The sequence below is a fragment of the Geotrypetes seraphini genome, chromosome 10, assembly GCF_902459505.1.
Source record: "Geotrypetes seraphini chromosome 10, aGeoSer1.1, whole genome shotgun sequence".
Classification (NCBI taxonomy): Eukaryota; Metazoa; Chordata; class Amphibia; order Gymnophiona; family Dermophiidae; genus Geotrypetes; species Geotrypetes seraphini.
In genome coordinates, this window is record NC_047093.1 from 53,499,733 (window position 1) to 53,525,895 (window position 26,163).

The 26,163-nt window shown below is 43.9% G+C and overlaps 2 protein-coding genes across 4 annotated transcripts in view; one reads left to right on the top strand and one right to left on the bottom strand.

Annotated features, from left to right (window-relative positions):
* NUP214 (nucleoporin 214) overlaps window positions 1–6,367 on the top strand; it is a 164,709-nt gene extending 158,342 nt beyond the window's left edge. For all 3 annotated transcript variants that reach the window (XM_033960858.1, XM_033960859.1, XM_033960860.1), the window contains 2 exons: window positions 1,851–1,875; window positions 6,183–6,367. In XM_033960858.1, the coding sequence (XP_033816749.1) occupies window positions 1,851–1,875; window positions 6,183–6,216 (59 nt within the window). In that variant the 3' untranslated portion in view covers window positions 6,217–6,367. The remainder of the gene's footprint in view (window positions 1–1,850; window positions 1,876–6,182) is intronic.
* A 9,124-nt stretch (window positions 6,368–15,491) lies between these two features.
* The window catches only part of FAM78A (family with sequence similarity 78 member A), a 32,246-nt gene continuing 21,574 nt past the window's right edge, over window positions 15,492–26,163 (bottom strand). The window contains exon 3 of the mRNA XM_033960789.1: window positions 15,492–17,821. Coding sequence (XP_033816680.1) covers window positions 17,293–17,821 — 529 coding nt within the window. The 3' untranslated portion in view covers window positions 15,492–17,292. The remainder of the gene's footprint in view (window positions 17,822–26,163) is intronic.

Sequence of the window (26,163 nt, forward strand, 5' to 3'; positions counted from 1 at the left end):
TCGCTGAGCTATTCTCCAAGAGCAGCGTCAGCTTTTGGCGACAAAAATCAGCGACTGGTCCAGAGGATGGCATTACAGTGACAGCACTGTTTAAAACCCCGGCATGGCAGTGTCAGAGACTGCTAGAAAAGCCGTTTTGAGAAGCGACCCTCCCTCCCCAGGAGCAGTAGAAATGCCCATTCTCTCCTGCTGCCACACAACACCTCCCCTGCAGTGGGAGAGATGCCCACTGTCTCCCGCTGCCAAGTGACCCTCCCGAGAGATGCACATTCTCTCCCGCTGCATCACAACACCCTCCCCCTGCCTCCAACCCCTCTCCCCCATATCTTTAATTAGTTGGCTGACTGGAGGCATGCCTACTCCCTCCGGCCAGCTGGCCCACCTATTCCAAAATAGGCATTCACTTCTCTGATGCATCCTGGGATGCACCGGGGAAGGGCCTGGGGCTCTGATTGGCCCAAGTTGTTTAAAGCCCTTACCAAAGGAGGGGCCTTATAGAACCTGGGCCAATCAGAGCCTCAGGCCCCTCCCCGGATGCACCAGGAAAGGGCCCAAGGCTCTGATTGGCAAGGATGCCCCATAGGAGGGGCCTTAGATGTCCGGGCCAATCAGAGCCTTAGGCCCTTTCCTGGTGCATCCGGGGAGGGCCCTGAGGCTCTGATTGGCCCAGATTGTATAAGGCCTCTCTTATGGGAGGGGCCTTAAACAACTTGGGCCAATCAGAGCCCCAGACCCCTTCCCGTTGCATCCCAGGATGCATCGGGGAGGGGAAGACCCATGTTGGAAGAGGTGGGCTAGCTGGCCGGAGGGAGTAGGCATTCCTCCGGTCAGCCATCTAATTAAAGATACAGGGAGAGGGGTCAGAGGCAGGGGGGTGTTGTGATGCAGCGGGAGAGAATGGGCATTTCTCCCGCTGCTGGGGGAAGGGAGTTGGTTTGGTAGCAAGAGAGAGTGGGCATCTCTCCCAATGCTAGGGAATTTTGCTTGGCAGCGTGAGAGAGTGGGCATCTCTCCCACTGCAGGGGAGTGTTGTGTGGCAGTGGGAGAGAATGGGATTGAACATCTCTCCCGCTGTTGTTGTGTTTTTGTTTTGTTTTTTCTTTTTGTGTTTTTTTTCTGCACATATGCCCATCGCTATCACCAGTGATGGGCACATGCAAATTTAGCAAGTCTTCGCTGCACTACACCAACGTCATTTACATGAGCTTTTTTTGGAGAATGACTTACTTTTTTTTAATTCACTACCAGAATGGCTGCTATAGTCATTTTTTTAACACATTTTTTAAGAATCTAGGCCTCAGTTCTACAATCCCATCCATCAGAGATTTGTGCTTCTCCCATGCTCTTTTGAATTCACATACAGTCTTTATCTCCACCACTATTGAAAGGCTCTTTCCATGCATTCATTGCTTAGATTTCTCCTGAGTTTATCCCCTTTCACCTTTGTTCTATATCCACCTTGTTCCAGAGCTTCCTTTCAGTTGTAAGAGGCCTCCCTCCTATTTGTTTATGCCACAGGGTTATTTAAATGTCTGTATCATACTATTTCTATTTTCCTGCCTTTCTTCCAAAAACATTTTGGATTTTGGAAATCTTAATTGGTGAGAGAAGAGGAGCAGGCAGGGTGTGGGGATGTGGACTAGAGTAGTGGGGAATCCTCTTTGCATTTTTCCTGGTCCTTAACTCATGTTATGCAGTAGAGATCAGTACTGTGTCATGTTTAGTGAGTGACAGCTGTGAATAAGCACTGGACTGGGATGAGAGTTGGGAGGGACCTTTGTTTGTTTGCTGCCTGAGTCGGTTGCATTTATCCCTGAAAACTGAATAGACTTTTTCTCTCTCTGTTTCAGGGTTTGGTTTTGGATCACCTAACCAGTAAGTACCTATGGCAAACATGTAACTAGTTTTAATGACATCAAAGAGTGGTATATCATGGATCACCAGCATCCAATGGCCAATGTTTACATTTGTGTCCCCCCCCAACAAACCACATCACAAAGGCACCCATGCTTTTGTTTTATAACCACCTAGCTCCTTCAGTATTTCCCTTTGAGGCTGGTGCCTGAGGGTTATGGCCCCCTCCTGATCCCCTGCCCACTAATACACCACCAGCATGAAATAAGGCAGATAAATGGCAGGACTACAGGAAGAGAGATTGTTTGGGGAGTTTATCTACATTCCCCACCATTCTTCTGTTACTTAGTATTGACAGGAAGTTTTATTATCTGTTAGGCTGAACCAATTCTGCATATCCGCTTTGTTATCCCTCACCCCCTCCCAGCACTCCCTGTCAGTCTGAAGATCACGGGACAGCCCTATAAATCCCCTCATACTTTTAAAAACAATAGGAGGAAATATTTTTTCACTCGGAGAATAGTTAAGCTGTGGAACACATTGCCAGAGGATGTGGTAAGAGCGGTTAACATAGCTGGTTTTAAAAAAGGTTTGGACAAGTTCCTGGAGGAAAAGTCCATAGTCTGCTATTGAGACAGACATGGGGGAAGCCACTGCTTGCCATGGATCGGTAGCAAAGAATGCTGCTACAATTTGGGTTTTTGCCAGATACTTATGTCCTGGATTGGCCACCATGAAGATGGGATAGTGGGTTAGATGGACCAATGGTCTGACCCAGTAAGGCTATTCTTATGTTCTTAATAACCCCTGTCAGTCTAAGGAGTGGGGAAATGATCTGTGTTCCTCTCACAGTATCCCCTGCTGCTTGGAGAGCAGTAAATGATCCTGTGTATACTTCCCAGCAGTACTGCCACTGTGCTATCAGATTGCCACTATTTGTTCCAACTCTCGATTGCTATATAGCCACAGTGTTGGTCTTCTGCTAGTCCATCCAGTGCTATTGAAATAGATTGTTAAAGGGCTGGCCTGGTATATAGAAGGTCCCTGGTTTTACCTTTGAGTTAGGTCTTCCACTTCTGGGTGAACTGTTTAACAGGAGATGCTAGAGATGGAGTTGTGATCATTACATAATGGTATCATCTAGTGGCTGGATTCAGGACCAGGATTGCAGGGTTCAAGAAAGAGCTCTGATTCATGGCCCTGGCTGAGGACAGTTACTTCAGTGACTGAACTAAATTTATTTATTTATTCAATTTTCTATAGCGTTCTCCCAGGGGAGCTCAGAATGGTTTACATGAATTTATTCAGGTGCAAAAGCATTTTTCCCTGTGCTTGTAATTTCAGGGAAGAAAAGTCAGTAGTAGGTGAAGGAGGGTCAAGAGGGTGGTACCAGGCAAGGGAAGGATGTGTGGATGCTTCTCAAGTTGTTTGGGCAAAGGAAGAAGGAATAGTGTGAGCTTGAACGTCAAGAGAGTAGATGGTGGAAAGGGGAGAAGGATGTGATTTGTGACGAATTCAAGGGTGATCTTGTGAACCTTGTCATGGAAGTATTCAGTCATCATCTGAGAAGAAAAAGATGGAGGAGTTGGAGGGGGGGTGCTTTGAGGAGGGAGTTCAGCGTGGCAAAGAGTAGCGTAGTTTGGAAGAAAGGGAGTTGGTTAGTAGGATGTAATAGTCTTGCTTGATCAGTTGAAGAGCAGAATTAAAGGTCAGCATAAATTTAAAGTGAAGGAAGTCAGCATGTGTGTGAGATTTGAGCCAAAGGCACTTGGCACAGCAGGTACAGGGATGTAAGTAGCAGATATTGGAAGTGAGCCAAGTGAGGTTTCGTACGCCTGACAATGCGAGGAAGAGGAGGAGTAAGGGTGTCCAGAGTAGAGGAGAGAATGGAATTGTCTGATGAGACAGCCTCTTGGACAGACATAGATAACATAGTGGAGGCGAGGTGAAACATTGGTTGAGAATGTGGAAGGATCGAGGGCTTGAAGCTTTTGAAACCTGTTGGTGGTGATTGGACATGGCTGAGGGGAAGGGGGAGTAATTGTGAAGATTATCAGATGATGATCAGAGATGGGGAGTAGTGAGGTAGAGAAGTTAGAGAGAAAGCAGTTGGACAAGAAGACAAGATCAAGACAGCAACCATACTGGTGAGTGGGGGTAGTGAAGCACAGCTGGAGTTTGAATGAGCAGATTAAGGCAAGAAACTTAGAGGCATAAATGTCAGAGGGATCGTTAGCATGAATGTTAAAATCCCCCAAAAAGGGGAAAAGAAAACATGAATCAAGGAAGGTGGAAAGCCAGGAGTCAAATTCAGTGAGAAAGGAGGAAGGGGACGATAAATGACTGCTATTTGGAGAGGTAGAGCAGTGAATAGGCGGACAGAGTGGATTTCGAAGGCAGAAAGGCTGTGTGATTGAGGTGGGAGAAGAGGTTGGAATCTGCAAGAAGAAGAGAGAATAAGTCCAACACCTCCACCTCAACAAGTAGGGCATGCTGTGTATGATAGTGGTAGCCACCTTGGGAGAGGGCAGCAGCTGCAGTTGAGTTCTCAGGGCCAATCCATGTTTCAGTTAGAGCAAGCGGGTAAAGGGATTTGGAGATAAAGAGGACATGAATGTAGGGCAGTTTGTTGAACACAGCGTGGGCATTCCACATGGCACATGAGAAAGGGATAGAGGACTGAAGGAGAAAGATAGGTATAAGGTTAGCACGGTTACACACATCGAGAAGCAGCTGGTGTGAAGGGCCCGGGTTGGGATTGATATCCCCAGTGGTGAGCAGGAGTAAGAGAGTGTACCAAAGCAAAGGGGAACAATGATGGCAATTATGAAAACATGAAGTGCTCAGAGAGAAAGGAGATGGATGAATGGGAGAGAATGTTTGAGCTTGAGAGCAGAGAATAAAGTAGATCAATATTCTTCAACTGCCGGTCCATGGTGTGATCAATGCGGCATTATCTTCTAGCCGGCTCCCTCTTCCTCACTGCTGCCGGCAGCTGCTCCTACACGCGTCCTGTGCCTGAACCGGAAGTCTTCTCTCTGACATCACAACATCAGATGGAAGGCTTCCAGATGAGGCGCAGGATGCGTAAGGAACTGCTGCCTGCAGCTTTGTGCACTGTGGCAGTGAGAAAGAGGGAGCCAGCCAGAAGTTAACACCGGGGGCAGCATAAAACAGCCAGGCAGAAGCAGGCCAGAAGGCACCTAATTGGGGCACAGCATGGAGGGAGGGAGACAACAAAGGTAGGGGGAATGATTTCATTTTGAATTTAGTGATTGAATTGTGTCAATTTTGAGAATTTACATCTGCTGTCTGTATTTTGCACTGTTCAGGAAGAATGCATTTGTTTCTTTTTCTTTGGGGTTGTATTACATCTTAGGGTTTGTTTGTATATATTAGTACTTTTAGTTTTTGATCCTGTATTTGCTTAGGGGTTATCTGTGTTGTGGTAGGAATGAATGTTGAGAAGCATACAGTGTGCTTTAATTTTGTGGTAACCATTATGTGTTGTTAATAAGATTATATTGTGGGTATATGTGAAAAATGAATGGAACAAATGGTATTACAATTAGTACTATTATGGGGGCGGGGTCTGGGGTGGAGATTGGATGGGGTCTGGCCCATGACTTAGCCTGTGTTTTGGATTTTGGCCCCTTAATGTGATTGAGTTTGACACTCCTGCACTAGACCTTACCAAAGTGGAGAAGCTATGTCTGTGCAATACAGAAGCAAACATGCCAGTAAGCAGAACAGTGTCTGAGGGGGGAGATTTAAAGCGATTTTTTGTAGAATAGGAGATTTGGTTGGTTTTGTTGTAATAAACTCCATAATTACTTTCAAATTTAAGTCTACAAAGCAGGACTATGACAAGAGTTATGCTATATACAAGTGTTCTTCAACAGCTGGTCCGCGGACCGGTGCCGGTCCACGATATAATTCTTTTATTTCCGCCAGTCCATAGGTGTAAAAAGGTTGAAGAACACTGAGGTAGATGACAGGATGACTGGTGAAGGGATAGTAAAAGCAGAAAGATAGTAAGGACTTGTGGGGTGGAGAGGAGAGGGAAAGGGAGTGAGATTGGGGAGAGTGTGAATGAGAAGCAGAAAGTGGATTAGAGCCATAAGGAGAGGAATAGAGAAAGAAAATAGAAATATACAAGAAGTGAATAGGGAGTGCTCTTAGGATGCATGCACTAAGGAGCAAGTGCTCCTGGGTTGCACTCCTTCTAGAGTAAAACTGGTTGTATAAGTAATCCTAAACCCCTTCTCCATGTGTGAAGGGTTGGCCAGGCTGCTACCTGACCCTGGTTGTTCTTGCTTCTGTTTCAGACCTGCCTCGGGCTTCAGCGGATGGAGGAGCTGAGAAGGTTGAGTCATTTCCAGTTCCCTATTCAAGAAAGAGCAGTGCAGACCACAGATCGCTCAAGTTTCCTTTTCAATTAATGAATAATGAGAGGTTTTTATGCAGCTCATTGCACCACCTTTAAATAAATTGGTTTTATTGCTTCCATGCAGCTGTGTGTGATGTGTTTTACTGCCTGGGGGAGGGGAGTTAAATCTGAGCAAAGCTCAGGACAAAATGTAGATCTGATGTTCAACTAAGTGGATAACTGTGCCATTCTTGAAAAACAGAAATGTTAATATGTACAGACTTACAACAGTCTCATCCCATAGGATCCCTTTAGATACTTTATGCTGGGAGAGAAAATGACCCTACTGGTTCAGCTAGGCTCCTCATTAGTTCCTGGTGTGACATCTCAAATCCTGAGATGCTAGCTTAGGACATTAGACTACAGAACTGTGGCTGCTTTAGAGAGTTAACACAGTAACACGTTTAAGCCACTGCTGTGAGATGAAAGATGGAGAATTTCAAAATGTGTCTCCTAGTTACTACTAGCTAGAAAAGAGTAAGGGGGATAAGCTTTGCAAGCAATGTGATAGAAATCCACTGGTAACCATAACACTTAATTCGTCCACTGACCGCACCAGTTTTTATGAGTAGGCATAAGCCTGGTGTTTGCAGGGGACAGTTCTAACCCAGAGACAGCCCTTGGCTTTGGGATAAGCCAGGTGCATGCAGGGGATGGCTTTTGCCCATGCGATAAGCATGGTGTGTGCAGGCATGGATTTTGCCCTTGTACTTAGAGGTCACCTGCTGATGGTGTGCTTGCCTTCTCTTGCTTTTTATAAATAGAAATCATTTGGCCTAATTCCTTGACCCCCAGATTCCTTGCATTGATCTAGCAGCTCTTTGGCATTTGACACCTTCCTGCAGAGGCAGATTTGCTGTGTTCAGACACACAAGTAACAACCACTTGTCCTAAGTGTTGCAGGCACAGAAAGAATGTCAAGCCTGCTATGTTAACAATGTAGCAATCCTTTTTAATTTTTTTTTTTTTGGGGGGGGGAATTGTTGGCCATGAGACTATAACTGCACCCTTTTTCTTTGACAGAATTATTTCTTTTTTAGCTCCAGTTCATTGTGACAGTACACAGTGTGAACCTGTAAGCTAGAGACTCACTTCCAGCAGGCCATTGCACTCTTTATCATTTCATTGTGCTACCAGTATGGGGAAGGGATTATCTAACATAGAAATAGACGGCAGATAAGGGCCCACGGCCCATCTAGTCTGCCCACCTTAATGTCCCTCCCCTACCTTTGCCCTGTGAATAGATCCCATGTGCCGATCCCATTTGGCCTTAAAATCAGGCACGCTGCTGGCCTCAATCACCTGTAGTGGAAGACTATTCCAGCGATCAACCACTCTTTCAGTGAAAAAGAATTTCCTGGTGTCACCTCGTAGTTTCCCGCCCCTGATTTTCAACGGATGCCCTCTTGTTGTCGTGGGACCTTGAAAAAGAAGATATCTTCCTCCGCCTCGATGCGGCCAATAAGATACTTGAACGTCTCGATCATGTCCCCCCTCTCTCTGCGCTCCTCGAGCGAGTATAGCTGTAATTTGTCAAGCCGTTTTTCGTATGGTAGATCTTTGAGTCCCGAGACCATCCGGGTGGCCATTCTTTGCACCGACTCCATTCTCAGCACATCCTTGTGATAATGCGGCCTCCAGAATTGCACACAGTATTCCAGGTGGGGCCTCACCATGGATCTATACAATGGCATAATGACTTCCGCCTTACGACTGACGAAACCCCTTCGTATGCAGCCCATGATTTGTCTTGCCTTGGACGAAGCCTGCTCCACTTGATTGGCAGACTTCATGTCCTCACTGACGATTACCCCCAAGTCTCGTTCTGCTACCGTTTTTGCTAGGATCTCGCCATTAAGGGTATAAGACTTGCATGGATTCTGGCTGCCCAGGTGCATAACTTTGCATTTTTTGGCATTGAAGTTGAGTTGCCATGTCCTAGACCATCGCTCCAGTAGGAGTAGGTCGTGCATCATGTTGTCGGGGACTGAATCTTCGTCTGTTGTGCATTTGCCCACTACATTACTCAGTTTGGCGTCATCGGCGAATAATGTTATTTTACCTCGAAGCCCTTCTGCCAAGTCTCTTATAAAGATGTTGAATAGGATTGGGCCCAAGACTGAGCCCTGTGGTACTCCACTAATCACCTCCGTCATTTCGGAGGGGGTGCCGTTCACCACCACCCTTTGGAGCCTACCTCCAAGCCAGCTCCCAACCCATTTCGTCAATGTGTTACCTAATCCTATAGAACTCATCTTGCTCAGTAACCTGCGGTGTGGTACGCTATCGAATGCTTTGCTAAAGTCCAGGTACACGATGTCCAGGGACTCCCCAATATCCAGCTTCCCCGTTACCCAGTCAAAGAAGCTGATCAGGTTGGATTGGCAGGATCTCCCCTTAGTAAATCCATGTTGTCGGGGATCCCGTAGATTCTCCTCATCCAGGATCTTATCTAATTGGTGTTTGATTAGAGTTTCCATTAGTTTGCTCACTATCGATGTTAGACTCACTGGTCTGTAGTTTGCTGTCTCCATCTTTGAGCCTTTCTTGTGGAGTGGAATGACGTTAGCCGTCCTCCAGTCCAACGGGACGCTGCCTGTACTAAGGGAGAGGTTGAAGAGCGCGGACAGTGGCTCCGCCAAGACATCACTCAGCTCCCTAAGCACCCTGGGGTGCAGGTTGTCCGGCCCCATTGCTTTGTTAACCTTGAGCTTTGACAGCTCACCGTAGACACTGCTGGGCGTAAACTCAAAGTTACTAAACGGGTCAACTGAGCCAACCCTTGTCTGTAGCTGAGGGTCGAGCCCTGGCGCTTCTCGGGTGAAGACTGAGCAGAAGTATTCATTTAATAGCTGGGCTTTTTCCAAATCCTTTTCCACATAGTCTCCGTCTGGTTTCCTAAGACGTACAATCCCGCCTGAGTTTTTTCTTCTATCACTGATATACCTGAAGAAGGATTTATCTCCCTTCTGGATGTTCTTTGCTAGAGACTCCTCCATGAGGAATTTAGCCTCCCTGACTGCTGTTTTGACGGCTTTTGATTTGGCCAGGTAGTCTGCTCTAGAGTCCTGCTTCCCTGATTGTTTGTAAGAGATGAATGCTTTTTTCTTCTCCTTGATTAGGTCTGAGATCTCCGCAGTAAACCACTGTGGCTTATTGTTCCTTCGCCGTTTACTTACTGATTTTACATAGCGGTTTGTTGCTTCTTGTATGGTTGCTTTCAAAGTTGACCACATGTCTTCCACATTATCGGTTTCTTCTTGGCTTTGTAGCGCCTGGTGAACGAAGTCTCCCATTTCTTGAAATTTGTGTCCTTGAATTTGAGGACATTGGTTAGTGTAGTAGATTTAGTGAAACCTTTCCTGATATTGAACCATACCATGTTGTGGTCACTGGAGGCCAATGTGTCGCCCACCGAGACCTCTGTGACACTTTCTCCATTGGTAAGTATCAGGTCCAGTATTGCCTGATCCCTTGTCGGTTCCAACACCATTTGCCTGAGGCTTGCTCCTTTCATAGAGTTTAATAGCCTCCTGCTGCTGCCGGAAGCAGAGGTAAGTGTAACCCAATCCACATCAGGCATGTTGAAGTCACCTAGCAATACTGTGTCCCCATGCAAGGTGATATTTTCTATATCTTCGATTATTTCCATATCCAGGTCATCCTGTTGTCTTGGGGGTCTGTAAATTACGCCAAGATACAAGCATTTGTCCTTCCCTCTGGCCAAATTAACCCAAAGGGATTCCCCAGTATACTGGACATCTGAGATTCTCGTGACCTTAATGTCATCTTTAGTATATAATGCTACACCCCCTCCCTTCCTACCCTCTCTGTCCCGGCGAAGCAAGTTGTAACCCGGTATGACCATGTCCCACCCGTGGGAGTCTGTGAGCCAGGTTTCGGATATCGCCACCACATCCAGGTCGGCATTCCTTATTTCTGTTTCCAATTCCAGGATCTTGTTTCCTAAACTGTGTGCGTTGACGTACATAGCCCTCCATGTTATATTTTTGTTATGTCTCAGTAGGGATATTCCTGTTTGAGCTATTTGAACACCTTTAGCATTGTTTGTGTTATTTGTGCTTTCCTGAGGCTCAGAACCACAATGTGTACTCCCCATATACCCAGAACTACAGTGTGTACTCCCCCTAGACCCGGAATTACAATGTGACCCATAAATATGATGTGACCCTACTCCCGACTCAAAAGTGTGTGCACTCACCCCTGACCCAGAATTTTGGTGTCTACTTTCCTCAGCCTCATAAATGTATTGACATTTTAGTTCGCCTGGTATGTTGTTTGTGCCTGTACCCTCCCCCGACTTACCTAGTTTAAGTTACTACATAGTAATGACAAATATATAAAGATTTAGTAGAAGATGCAAACACGGCAATAACATTCTGGTAACTGTAGGGCTAATTGCATTTGATGTAAAGCTATAAAAACTAAGAAAATGCTATACAGTATTTGCTTTATGCATCCCTGCCAAAAGCACCTTGTTTCACCCTGCAGCACTCCCTGCTATTCCAGTGCTGAGATTCCCTAATATACACACACACAGCTCTGACAAAGTACCTCATTCTCACCTTGCAGCAGCACCATCCCTTCCACAACTGGGTTCCTCACACACACGTCTGCCAATGTACCTCATTTCTGCTATACAGCACCTCATGCTATTCCAATACTGAGGCTCCCATACAAAGCTCTACAAATGCATTTCAAACTCATCATGCATCATCCCATATTATTCTAGCACTGCATTCCCTCAATACAACTGTACATCTTCCATTCCGGCACAGCTCTGTAGTGCAGCTTTTTCCTAGTGTACCCACCTGTTTGCTACCTCAGTGCTGGGAATAGGTAGGGCACAGTCTGTGGTTGTGCTACATGAAGAGTGAAAGGAACTGAAGAATTTGAACATCTGATGTGGCTGCTGTGCTGTGCTGTACTGCACTGCAGGGCTGTGTAGAATTGTAGGATTATAAATCTGTATAGTTATGCTGTCCTTTAGGCTGAAGGACATTTTGTTCACATTGCTATTAGACAGGAAGTCTAAATTCTGTCATAAGCCATTTACCCTTCCTCTTTAGTTAAGGAACTGCCTCAGACTTGCATTGTGCAGAAAACAGATCTAGATCCAAAGCTTAACTGAGGTTTCAGCCTGTCTTGGTTTCTCCATATCTAGAAAAGGACTCGGGCACCATCTATCCTTTTGTAACTTTGCATTGGAGGGAAGGGCACCTGTTCTGTTGTCCTTCCCTCCAATGCAAAGTACCAAAAGGATAGATGGTGCCAAGGGTCCTTTTCTCCAGATTGTCTGTGTGGTTTTAGTTTCCTAGTCAAAAAGGTGCTGGTTCATATATACTGGGCTGTTCTTATGGGGTGGAGTAAGTATTGAGGGACCCATCCGCACAATAGCCACCAGTCTCTATTTAGAACACACTTCTTGTTAGGAAATGAGAACAAATTGGAGTCCTGCAAATCCCTACACGGAAACAACATGCTCACAAAACACCTCACCCTAGTCACATATGCAAAATATGGAAAGAGCCTTACCAACTATTGAATAAATTACTTTGAGTTAGAAATAAAACATGTAGAAGTAGAGACCCCCAAGAAGCTGGATTTTGCCTATAGTAGAACACCAGAAAAATAGATGTTCAATTACTCTTGTATTGTTTCAAACCACTAAACCAAAGCTTCATTTTTTTCTGTTATCTGGACAGCTCTGTCTTTTTAGTTTCTGCCACATTTTATAGGGACTGAGCTGTTATGTGCTGGCTCCAGCTTGCACTTCCACATTTTTTTTTGGGGGGGGGGGGGCTGGCTGAAAATACCGCCATTGGAGGGGGGAAGGGGTACATTTTCTGTGTGCATGTGAGAAATATACAGAGCCTGGGCCCTTTCATCAGTAGTTGGGAGAACATGGATTAGCAGGCAATAGAAAAGTTCACATACTCAGAAGAACAGACCCCCTGAAAAAAGCTGTGGGTTCAGTCCTTAGTCCATGTTCCCTGCTCTCTCCACTATTCTGGAATGATAATGGAAAGACTATGTTTGAAAATACTGGAAGATACAAAGCTATTTCTTTCATTCATTGCTGATCAGGCACCCTGGGGGGTGGAGTATTGTGGGGCATTAGTTACACCTGGTATTTTGAATTAATTTTATGCATTTATTCAGCTATTTAATAAATGTTCAATCATTGCAGGAGCACATGAAGAATTTCTGGTATTTTTAGTATGTGCATTTTGTTAACATGTATTCTCTTGCATACTGCACCAGACCTGTCTGTGATTTGATTACAAAGTACATTACTGGATGCTGTCAGGCATTCTGTGTAGCTGGCTGGCTTGGAGGATCTATGCTGCATGCAAAGTAGCTGAAACCTCAATGTTTTCCCATTTCAGACGTACATCTGCTTCCTCTCTCAAAGATGTCCTCTCCCCCAACACAGTACATTCCCCCTTCCACATTCATGTTTCCCTTAAGCATACCATGAATGCTTCTCTTCACACTTACATATAACCTCCCATGCACACTTTAGTTAGTCTTCTCTATCTAAAGGAAGTGTGTGCATATATGAGGTCTGGTTATCACTGCAACACTCTGCCCAGCTGTCAGAATCCTTCCTAATGTTCTAAAAAGGATCAAGAGCTGGCCTTGACCTTCTTATATATTCAGAATGAGAAAGGGATTACAACTGGGTTCTAATTTTGCTTCAGACTTCTTGAGTTTGAGTAAATCATTCCATCATCTGCTTCTCTGCACCCCCTCCAATGGATACCAGTTATTGTCTTTTCCCTTTCACACATGGTCATGACTTGGGTCCCTCCTGCCATTTTACTTTCTTTCCCTTTCTCCCTTAGACAAATTATCAAGAAGTTACTTAATGAACAACAGCCTCTTGTGTCTTTATGTCCCAGTTAAAATACAAGGCCAGGAAGAACAGCTTTTAAAATTTCATTTTATTCTTTTTTCTCATTATAAAAGCAAAGTTTTGTTTACATATCATGTTCTAGTCTATTTTTGTCTCTCTCTGCATATTTCACAGTCTCCACAGCATCAATTGATGGATATCACTGCTGGGCGATGTAGGAACATTGCCAGTTGACACCTCCAACCACTATGGCACACCAGCCCTGCCCTCTCAGGAGTGGTTAGCTTAACTTCTTCACTCTCAGCTGAATACCTTGAGTGCTGTGATAAGACGCACAGTGATGTGTCAGTGCATGATTATTTGGAGAAGGAAGAACACTCCCCACCTTTCTCTAATACTGTATGGCAAGACAGGGACAGGAGACTGCAGCTGCTGTGCTGAGGTATCTTCTTGTATGATGCTTAAAAATAAATATATTATTACATGTAACTTGCATAAGAAATCTTTTGAGCTCTCTATGGATATGATCATGTGTGTAATTGGCCAGAGATGACCAATGGTTGAAAATTTTGATTTGGGGGGAGGGGGGTTGCCATTTTCTGATGCACATGTTTCCATCTTCCTACTTCTTGGGATTGATTTGGCTATTTTTTTATTTTAGTTCCCTTTGTAGAAGCTCAAATGCTCTGTGCATGGAGACAGATAAGGGATGGAGAGAAAAATTCCAGCGCTAATTATAAATCAAATCTAGGGGAAACAGTTCTAAGTGAATTCCTGAAATGTTTCCCGAATATTTCTACCCTTTCTCAGGACCTGAGGTCTTAGCAAGGTGCTAGATCTAATACAGGGCATCCAGCCATATAAATGTATAATGAAGGGGTGTAGCGATGGGCAAGGTTGAAAAGTAAGCTCCAAGTTGCCAATGTATTCCACTTCTACCATTGTATATTGTGCTGGTGTTTAATTCCCTCCCTCCTCAAGTCTGCTGGTGTGACTAATCTTTGCATGCTGTATTTTGTTGAGTCCTCAGTTTTTCTGGGTCCCAAGAATTTTCCTAACACATCAAAGTCCACTGTTTGGAGAGTAAGTTGAAGAGATGATGGGAGTGAAAAGCTCTATGGAACAGACTTGATTCTAGCTCTCAAGATTTGAGGCTTTAATACTGCCAATCTCAGCAGCTCAGCCTACGATCACTGCTTGTCTGGGGGGGAAGTAGGGAGGGACAGATTCTTAGACTCTAGAATCACTCCTATTGAGAGCAGTTCTAATTATATTGCTATTTAGTTATTAAAGAGATGTATAAATAGTCCTGCTTTTAGCAGCTGTCATTTCCATCCTGGGCTGCAGATGAATGGTAAAGCTACACAGTGAAAAAGTCATAAAATCTGGTTTTACAAGGTTGCTTCAGGCAGCCCTCACCTGCAAATGTTTCATTTCTAGAACTTGAACTTTACAATTGGCACCTTTAAAGATGTCCAAACACATGGGTGTACTTCCAGGTTTTGAATGCTTAAGATAGTTTCAGAGCCCATGAGCAGTTTAGGGCGTGATTTATTAAAGTGTGCTAGGGTTGTTAATACAGGTTATGAGTTTGGCCTATAGTATATAACTATATGTTAAGGTGTGTTAATAAGGTAATGCACATAGAGTGCTCTTTATTGACTCAGTAATTTTATATGCCACAGCTAAAGCTTCGGTTGCAAATAGCATAGGCTCGTTCATTTTAGTATACAGGACGATGGTTTAATGTGTATAAGAGCAGTTTACTAGGACACATCAATGCTGCTGGCAGATCCCAGTCCCAATAAAGCAGTGTCTCTCAAATATTTTATATCTCCAGCACACTAAACGGAGCAACTGTTTCTTGTAGCACACTAAATGGAGGAAATGATTTTCACGGCACATTATAATTTAAATTATAAATTGCAAAATTATCAAAAAATTAAATTTGAGAGATAACAATGGTGAAACTAAAGTAGATGGAATTGCTAATCAGTGTAATGGATGTGCTTGTTTTTGCATGCAAATTGACTCAAAGTGTGGCTCGATAGTCAACAAGCAAACACGCATTTCATTATCCACCATCTGCAGTCATGCCCTTTTTTAATTTAATTTCTGTCAGAGCTGAAAATCCAAGTTTGCAAAGATAAGAAGATCCAAATGGTAACAAAGCTTTGATTGCTTTGTTGTGCAAGTTTGGATAGCTACTGAGCTACTGCATAAAAACTAAAATTACTTGCTGTTGGTTTTTAAGGACTAATCACATCAAATAATGATGCTTGTCTGGGTGGTTGTATCTTTACGCACACAGACATTCATAACATTGTCAAGACTCTTGCGTACACGACATACATGTCATCTATTCTAGTTTATACTTATGAAGGGAATGTTTAAAATAAAGTAAAATTCTGCAATCTCTCGTGGCACACCAAGAATCTCTTCAGAGCACACCACTATGCCGTGGCACACAGTTTGAGAGGCACTGCAGTAAAGAGTAGGAATAGCCTAATTATAGCAGCAGGCTGAAAACTGCTTCAACTCCTGCTTCTCCCACCAACACTTTCTTGGGCAAGTCATCTTACCCTCCATTGTACAGGAGCTGAATACAGCAGTAAATACTGTATAAACAGGCAGTGCCTAGCTCCATATTGAAATTGCTGCTGGGCTGTAATCTAATTACCCATGTGCAGACCATCTGCCAGCCTAGCAAAAAGGAGAAGGACTTACTGCATAAGCATTCCCAAGCCCAATTTGCTTGTTCTGGGAAGCCTTTATGAAGTAAGTACAAACCTGTAATGTTTACTGAAGTGATTCATGGGTTTCTAAGTGGCATAAAGCCTTGGTGACTGCTTGCTGGCTCTGTGTTTCAAACTAGAGAATGAGACGGGGACAAATTTGTCTCCGTCCCTGCAGGAACTCAATTTTCCCATCCCTGTGAGTTTTATCACTGCTCCTGGGCCCCATGCCTGTAAGCTCTGTCTTTAAGGGCACAAGCCTTGAACACTTATGATTTTAAAGTGTTTGAGGCTTGTGCAGATGAGGAACGGGGCGGGGTCAGGAAGGGGAAAATGAGTTCCTGCGGGGACGGGGAAAAATGTGTCCCTGTGTCATTCTCTATTTCAAAGCAAAGGGGTGAGAGGAGGAAACAGACCTCCACTGTACCTAGCAGGAGGGAGAGAGAGAGTTCTGTAAGAGAAACGAGATGGCCTTAGCTAGAGTCTAGTGGAGATTTGGAAGAATGAATGTGTGCGAAGATAGAAGTGGAACACAGCTCCTGTCCTTTATCAAGCAGGTGAGCTGCCTATCTAGAACCTCCATGAAGATCCCCTAACTAGCATAGAACAGGCCTAGTTCTGTAAACCCACCCTCCCCAGAGAAAATCCCAAGGAGTGCTGATACGTTCTTGCAACTGGTGCAGCAGGACAAGGGCTCTGCCTCACTTCCCTTTTTGTGATAGCACAGAATATTCACAGTCAGCTTTCCAATGCTGCTTTTCGGCCATGCACAGTGCTCTATTACAACAGAATTTTAAAATTTTACCTCTTGCTCTCCAGCGTACGGACTGTTCTCCTTCCTCCAAATCCAGGAGGAGGGAAAAAAGTTATTTCTAACAAAAAAGAAAAATACACACACACACACACACACACACACACTTTAAGGCTCAAATTTGGCAAATGCAAAGCAGCGAATCAGGATAAGGCTCCAGGTCTCCAGTTTACAAACTTAATGTCTTAAAAGTGTCCACAGAAATGTCCTTAACTATTAATAAATATGAGCTTAATAAACAAGCTGATTTCCAGTATTTGCGGTTTTGTTCCCATAGAGAAAAGATAGTTCTCATGTAGCACAGTCTGTGTGAGCTGGTGATGGGAACACTAGCAAGCAACACAAGAAAAACAACAAGGCCAGAGCCCTTCCCACCACTCAGACACAACATGGGATTTTTGACGTTTATTCTTTTTTTGTGTCAGCAGGAAGCACAGGGGGTGAAGGGAGCCTTGCTTTGACGTTTAGTACACAGTGATTCGCCCTAGCTGTGGTGGTGTAAAAAGTGCAGCCCAATATGGTCTTCTCTTATTGGTTGTTTCCTACCCTCTTGTGTCAATGCACAGCTTGATTTATTAGAAGCTCACCGTCGCTTTGGAGGGATGACCACTATAGGCTGCCCATTTGTGGGCCGCCACATTAGAACCTGAGCATCATTGGCATTGGGCTTGACTAGAGCACTGGGCGGGATTGGCTCATTTTTGTTTAGAATCTGGGGCTGCTCTTGAGCAAAGGGCGACTGCAGCTTGGCCCGCTGCCCCAGGGGTTTGTTGGGGTTCACTGCGATATCCAACCGCATGCGCCACTTGATGGTTTGTAGTATCACCATGTCATTGGTGGTGGTGTTATTGGCCACCAGCCAGGTAGTGAAGCTCTGGTCTCGGTGAATACTGGTCAGTTTGGCTACATTACCTTCACTGACTGGTACCGCCCAGGTGACGCTGGGGTAGAAGTTATCATTCATGCTGACGGTGAATTTGGTGTCCCTCTTGGTGGGGCCCACGATGGTGCAAGTTTCTGTGGTGTTTCCGTACCAGGGGTAGTTCACGCCATCAGAATCACTGATGGCCTGGATTTTGCAACTCTGCAGGTCTGGCAGTTCCCAACTGGACCTAAGAAAAAGGAATTCTGGTTAATCACTTTTAAAAGTAATTATTAAGGGTGAAATGAAATTACTAGGAGTGATGGGTCTGTCATTCTTATAAAGCAGTGTACCACAAACATTTTGAAGCCACAGCTGGAGGGCATCCAGAAATGTGCAAGACATCAATGCAATGATGTCACGCGCATGTGTGACATCACGTAAACATGTGCAGATGCCCTCCAGTCACGTCCCTGAGCTTCCTATTACCACCGGTGGGAGGAGGGGGTGCTGGAGAGGCATGTCCTGTAAGCAGTCAGTCAACACTGGCGCCTCTCCTCCTCACCAGCGTCTCGTGGCACACCTAGAATCTGCATACAGTTTGCGATACATTGTTATAAAGGATGAACTTCTCATAGGACTTATTTTTCTACTCTCATTCTCTAGCAAATGAGGAACTGTAATACTAGTGTGAGTTTCTTCCCCCACAAGCAATTGGGAGCACTGGAAGATATTTTTGAGCATGAGATTAGTATATTTGCTTTGACATTTAAGTTGATGGAAACTTAAAATTACTAGCAGGTGAAGAAATTTACAAATGATCCAATGCCCCCAAAAGCTATTAGTAAGCACTCTTGTCTGCATCTTCTTGTATATGAAAATAGCACTAAGTAAGTTTACACATGGCATGAAATCATTATCCAGCAGGTATAGATGAGGTATTACTGTATGCCCCTTTTTGACCATGGTTTCCTGTCCCAACCTGATACGAACGCAGACTAAGCAAACCTTTCTGCCTAGTGGAAACTAGCCCAAAAAGCAACAGGTTACAAAGTCTCTATGTTCTTTGGTGCTAAACAAGTGAACACAGGAGTTGTTTCTGGATGTGCTGAGGCTAGGAACTGCAGCTGGGCTTTAACATACTTTGGTGGTCCAACTGTCCTTTCCTCAATATTTTTAAAATACAGATCTGCGCCTTTATAAAATGCTGTGCTTTTACTGTATTTTTGGCCTGCTACACTTAGGCAGCAGCTCTGGAAATGACCGAGGATCAGCACATGTACTTTTTTCTAGGGGTAACAGATTAGGATAAACAAGTTTGGGGGAAGATTAAAAACTTAGGGTTCAATTTTACTAAAGTGTGTTACGTATTAATAGGTCCCACTGGGTAAAGTTGGGCCATTAGTAAATTTTAATCTAGAATGTCCTTAAGACACTTCTAGTAAAGACAGTGCTGGGCAGATTTCTACAGTCTGTGTCCCAGAAATGGAAAAAAAAAAGGGATCAGGATCAAGTATTTTATATCACATTCATTGTTGGAAGGAAAAAAGGTTGATTTGAATTTAAGACCCAGGAGGGGGGGGAGAGTAATATTCATGTGCCCTGCCAGGATCCTGCCTAGTGCTGCCCGAATCGAATCGATTCACTGATTCAAATTGATCTGTTTTTGAAGAAAATTGGACTTACCGATTCATCAGCCCCCTTGGTAGACACCCGTTCAGGCTTTCTCTCTGCCACCGGAGTCCTTGCTTCGATGTAACTTCCAGTTTTGCAAAACCAGAAGTTACATCGAAGCAAGGACTCCATTGGCAGAGGAAAATCCCGAATGGGTCTCTGCGTGCAAATCAGCAGCAGCAAGGCTCTCTCCTTCCCGGGAGCTAGTATTTCTCCTCTCTTCCCTGGCCAGGCAAAAGTGGCGGTACTACTGCCACTACTCCGGGCGTCTTCTCTCCATTCGGCCGCCCAAGCGGAAACAGGAAGTTTTCACTGAGGGCGGGCCGCAGTGGAGAGAAGACGCAAGGATTGATGGCAGGAGTGGATCGCTAAATAACTACCGCCACCAGCAACACGTTGAAACGTCAAAATAAAGATAGATGGAGGGAGAGGGGAGATGGACTTGGTGGACTGGAGGAGAGAAGATGGATTGGAGAAATGAATTTGGTGGAGGGGGAAGATGGATGATGAAGGGGCAGAGATAGACTTGGGGGAGATCATGGAGAAAGGAGATGGGGGATCGAAGAAATAATGGATCTAAAAACAGGAGGGGGGAGAGAGATGGTAGACAATGGGATTTAGGGAGAGAAGTTGGACACAAGAGATGGTGTGTATGGGGGGTAGAGATACTGGATAGGAGGGTAGTTAGAAATAGAAAAGGAAGAGCTGGTGGGGAAGGAGGGAGAGATGCTGGATGAAAAGGTAGTTGAGAAAAGGAGAGATGGTGGATCTGGGTATGGTGGGGTCCATCGCTGCAGTTACGGGAATAGAGGTGGAAAAAAGGAAAGATGCCTGACCTCCAGGGGAGGGAAGGGAAATGGAAGGGGAGGACAGAGATGGAAGATGGATGGTTACCATGGAGAAAGAAGAAAACGACAAACGGGCAGGAGACCCTGGCAAGCGAGTTATCAGAAGACGTTTGTTGCAGAACCTGGGACCAACATGATTTGAAAAATAATTTTATTTTCTGTTTTGTGATTACAATGTGTCAGATTTGAAATGTGTATCCTGCCAGTGCTGGTATTAGACCGCGAACGTAAGCTAGGATTTAACAGAGAGAGAAAAAGACTTTTTTGTTTGTTTACACCACAGCACCAGTGTGGGTAGGAGAGGGCAAAGGGGGTGAAGAGGCTATAAAATAAACTCACCAGGATGTTTGGGAAAAAAACACCCAATTGTGCAGGAAAATTGAATCAAAAAATCATTTCAATAGGCTGAATCGAATTGAAATATCTTTTCCTGAATCGGGCAGCACTAGTCCTGCCCCCCCTCACTCCCTCCCTCCCCTCCCAGGCTCTCCACCTTGTCTCCCCTCCCTGCCAGGCTCTTCAACCAGCCCCCCCCCCCTCCCTCCTAGGCTCTGCAACCTGTCCCCTCCTCTCTCCCGCTGTCATACAGGCCTCCACTGGGCCTGTCATATAACCTGGTGGGCTAGAACAGGATCGATCCCTACCGTCTCTTGTCCCTGACGACACTAAATTTTTTACCTCCCTTCCATCTCCCCCTTCGTTCCTTTTTGAATCCCTGGTGGTCCAGCAGTGTACTGGACAGGAGCAAGCTTTTTGCGCTACTGCCCTGCGCCGTTCTCTGAATGGCTGCTGCCAGTTCTCATGGTCCCGCAAGAATTGGTGGCAGCCATTCAGCTAGCAACTCAGGGCTGGGCAGGAGCGCAAAAAGCTTGCTCCTGCCTGGAACCCTGCTGGACCACCAGGGATTCAAAAAAGTGTGTGGGGGGAGGTGCGAGAAAGGTTAAAAAATAGTCAGCCGGGACAGGAGATGGGAAGGATCACTCCTGTCCTGGCCTATCAGACAGGCTGGCAACAAGTCCAGGAGGGGGGGCAGGTGCGCACTGACCTGAATATAAGACAAAGACCCCCATTTTGGCCCCAAAATCTCATCATATACTCAAATATAAATCAAATTCATTCACAGATTGAGGGGGACCCCATTGTGATCATATTAAACCTTTTTTGCCAAAATACTGACTTCCCACAGCTTATAGAATCCCTTACAAGATCCTTATCTTTTGTCAAAAACAGCCCTGTGCTGTTCCTTAATTTTTGTTTAGTCATTTTATTCTATACTGTTCTCTTTCAGGGCCCTCCATTCATCACAAAATCATCTCCTTGTCATTCCCTCTTTTCACCATGTTTACTTTGACACCAATAGGACCTTATGTTTCAGTGTAGGAAGAAGCTTCCCCTAAACCTCCAACTTGAACCTTCAAACCTTGTTAAAAATATTATTTTCTCAGGCTTTCCCATCTACATCACAGGATTAGCCTCCTCTTCCTCCCCCACCACACACACTAACTTATCTGTATCTCTGTTGGCATGTCTTAAAAAACAGCATTGCATTGGCCTACCTTGCTTTTCTGGTCTTTCCTCACACCTTTCCTTTATGATTGTAAACTTTCCTAGCCTTTATTTACTTCTTTTTTTTATTATTATTTATTTATCGAGTTTTCATAACATAGCAAGTATCCACTTGTACAGAAAGATAAAGTTAAACAGCAAAGGAAAAATACTTTCCTAATAATAAAAGTTTAAGCAATATAATAGAAATATAGTAGCTTAACTTTAACTCAAGTCCTCAAAACAGAATCCAAGGATTAGAATCAGCGAGCAATTAATAACACAAATAGGAAACATAAGAAATAAGGACGATCCATTAGTTAGGAAGTATGTCAAACTTCAAAAAGCACTCATGTTGTCCCTGCTTTCAGTCGAGCCTCAGACAAGAAGGTTGTCAGGTGGCTAGGGTAAAAAAAATCATATTTTTGCATTTGATATTTATCACACATTTACATGGGTGACGAAGGAAAAAGGTCGCCCCAAGAGCAATATCACCTAGTTTCATAATCAGAAATTCACGTCTACGTTTGTGTGTCTCGTGTCAGATCTGGAAACATTTGTATTTTAAATCCAAGAAATTTCTGAGAAATTTCTTTTGTTTGTTTTTAAAGAAAAGTCTAAGTAACCAATTTTTATCCAGAGCTACAGCTACTTTAAGGAAAAGTGTTGCCGCCGTTGCCACTTCTCTATCCAAAAGTTCCAAAAGTGATGTAATATTAGGTGATTGTTGATCATCTTGTAGTTTTAATTGTCCTTCTCTTCTTATAGGTAGGTAATACACCTGAGAAAAAGGTGGCAACAATTCCTCTGGTATTTCCAAAACTTCCATCATGTAACGTTTTAGCATATCTTAGAGGTATTGTTGCTACTCTGGGAAAATTGATCAATCTTGAGATTATTGTTACGAGAAAAATTTTCTAAAGATTCCATTTTTCTTCTCAAATTTATATTATCTCTTACTAGAGTTTCCGTGATTTGTTTAGATACTGCAGTAGAATTTTTTAAAACCTGTAACTCAGTTTTAAGATCTTTAATTTCAGATTCTTAGATATTAACTTTTTGCTCCAGCTGAGACAGCTGGGGCTTAATCGATTTAGCCAGGTCTGCCACGAGATCCCAAATGGAATCCAATGTTACCTCTGGGGATTTCTCAAATGTAAAGGAAATCTTTTGAGTCTCAACATTCATGTTTTCACCAACCGGCTTCTCCTTCTGATCATGGCTCTTCTGTTTGCTGTCCTCCCTCGAAGCAGATGAAGCCCCAGGCTCAACAGGGCTCTCCTGTAAATCCAGGGAGTCCAGTTCCAAATTCCCCTCACTGATCTCACCGGCCTCCGGAGAGAAATGCATTCCACTCTCCGCTCTCCAGTTGCTCCTCTACCTGTGGGGAGCTGGCAGTCTGGGGCGGAGGGGGGGGTATGCCCTGGCGTCAGGGCTTAAGGTGGTCTCCAAACCCAAGGAGATCACTTCCGTCTCGCCCCAGAACATCTCCAGCAGGTGCAGTGCTGCCACCGATGCTTCCTGCATTCATCACAGGAGCTCATCAATAGTGCCGATACTGGACTGGTCTGAACGTCGCGAGGCTCCAGCGGCCTCTCCTTCGCTTCGGCCTCTCCTTTTCAGCATAATTCAGAGGAAAATGTCTCGTAAGTAAATCAAAAAGCAAACTTTGATGAGACACGCTGAGGTGAAGCACTCAACTAACGGTTCCATCCGCCATCTTGGATCCTTGACCTATTTACTTCTGTCAGTCCCCTAAAATGTAGTTCTAGGTTCTCATTTTTACACCACTTGTAAATGGCTTAGAATTTTTTAAATCAGATTTGAGATATATCAAATAAATTAAACTTGAATTCAGTAGTGATGAGAGACTGGTATCAATCGGAAGTATGTTTGTGTTTACTGCTGCTAAAGGTGATGTAACCATTATTAGTTATATGACATTCTTTGAATAAATTAACTACTAATTTTAAAATAGTGTTTTGTGTTTGCTCAGATTCTTTGTCTTAATAAAGTATTATATTTTGTTTAAGTATTAGAAATTGTTCAGTGTTGGGAGGTGCTCCTGAGCAGCAGCCCAAGATGGCGGCTTAGATCATTCAAGGGCTTTTTTTTCATTGTCATACCATCAGATTGCTTCTCAGTTCAACCTTATCGCTTCTTTCAATATCTGAAACATGGCCACTTTGAAACATTCAAAAACCAGAGCTACCTGCCTTTCAGAATCAAGGCGTTAAAAAGACAAAAACCCAATCCACCATCTCCCTGCAAATCACAACCAGACAAAAAAGAGGAAGTAAACATGCTCACGATTTTATGAGAACTCTGTTAAGTGAAAGATTCCTTCTCTAACAATAAAAAAGCCCTTTCCAAATTCAAAGATACTTTTAACATAAAGCAACAACTCACTTCTTTGGCTAACAAAATGGAATTTGCAGAAAACATTGAGGCGCATGATTAGCAGCTCTAACATAGTAAAATAGTAAATGACAGCAGATAAAGACCCGAATGGTCCATCCAGTCTGCCTAACCTGATTAAATTTTTAAATATTTTTCTTAGCTATTTCTGGGAAAGAATTCAAAGCTCTACCCGGTACTGTGCTTGGGTTCCAACTGCCGAAATCTCTGTTAAAACCTACTCCAGCCCATCTACACCCTCCCCAGCCCATCCCCCACCAAATGGCCATACACAGACACAGACCGTGCAAGTCTGCCCAGTACTGGCCTTAGTTCAATATTTAATATTATTTTCCGATTCTAGATCCTCTGTGTTCATCCCACGCTTCTTTGAACTCAGTCACAGTTTTACTCTCCACCACCTCTCTTGGGAGCGCATTCCAGGCATCCACCACCCTCTCCATAAAGTAGAATTTCCCCCCAAATTACAAAAAAGCTCTTCAATGTTTAGAACGTGACCTTGGAAGATCTTAACAATTGCTCTAGAAGATCCAACGCAGAGTGACATATATGAAATAATAGGGGAAATTCACATCAGGGTATTATGCCAAACTAGGGCACATTAATGCTGCTAGAAGGTTCCAAGCACCAGTAAAGAGGAAGAGTAGCCTAACGCTTAGAGCAACAGGCTGAGAATAGCGGGTGAGAACCAGGCTTCAAATCCTGCTTAATCTGCTGTTGCTTTTTGTGACCTTGGGCCAGTCCCTTATCACTGTCCACTGCCTCGGGTACAATTTAGATAGAAAATTCACTTCAGCACTTTGCAGTAGCAGAGCTCTTACCTTTGATGAGTAATCACTCAAGGTAAGTTACATTCAATAGAGGGTTAAATGACTTATCCAAGATCACAAGGAGAATTAGTGGAATTTGAACCCTTGAGGTAGCTGTAATTGGTCTTGGGTTCAGATCTGGAAAAGGCAAGTTATTAAATGTAAAAGCCAAACCCAGTCTCAAACAGGAATGCAGCATTACACACGGAAGTATGCCATCTCTTTTATATTTGTTTATTTTGTGAACCGCTATCAAGGTTATCTAAGCGGTTTTACAATCAGGTACACAAGCATTTTTCCCTATCTGTCCTGGTGGGCTCACTAGCTAATGTACCTGGGGCTATGGAGGACTGAGTAACTTGCCCAAGGTCACAAGCAGCAGCGCAGGGTTTGAATCCACAACCCCAGGGTGCTGAGGCTATAGCTTCAATCACTGCGCCACACTCTCCTTGACATTTGTTTAAGGAAGGAGTATATAATGACACCATAATAAGTATTTATTAACATTTTGGACAGTCTTGGTCTACTGGATTCCAGAAGGAACCTGTAACAACTTCTTCTGAGAGGAACAAAGACATCAAGAAGCTATTACATACTGCTGAACCTCATAATATACTGTGAAGCCATTTCTTGCAAAATCTTAAAGATCAGCATAAATAGTTTAAATTCAGGCCTCTGCCCAATCAAACCAAACCAGACTGGATATGACCATAAGCTCTTGTTCCAGTCACCAGTCTTACTGTGCAGTTTTGAATCACTTGCAATGGTCCCCAACTGCATCTTTGGCAGACTTGCATAATGAATTACAGAAATCCAACTGCAATAGGACATCCGATCTTCTATCCCAAATAGGGGCACATGACGTAGAAGTTCCATAATTGAAACTAGCATGTTTGTTTAGTCAGGATTATTTCTATAGCGCTACCAGTAAACAATACCACATAGCAGTTTACAGATTGATGATATGTAATGAAAAGAACCCCAATAATTATATAAGCAGGACAGGAAGAATGCAGATCAGCTAAGGCAGAAAGCTTAATAAAGCAAGCAACCAAGTTAAAAAAAACACACACACATACACACACCACAACAAGTGTACTCTAGCAACCTAACAGCCTTATTATGACACTCCATCAAAATCATCCTCGGATGCTTACGTAATTTTATCCTTCACTAATACTTGCTTATTCAAACTTGTGGTAGGTCTTTGTCCAAGCTAATGGCCTCAAACCAAAATACCTCACTTTATCATGAGTCCGTTTTAACCTATTTTTACTTGGCCTTTGCTCAGTTTTCAT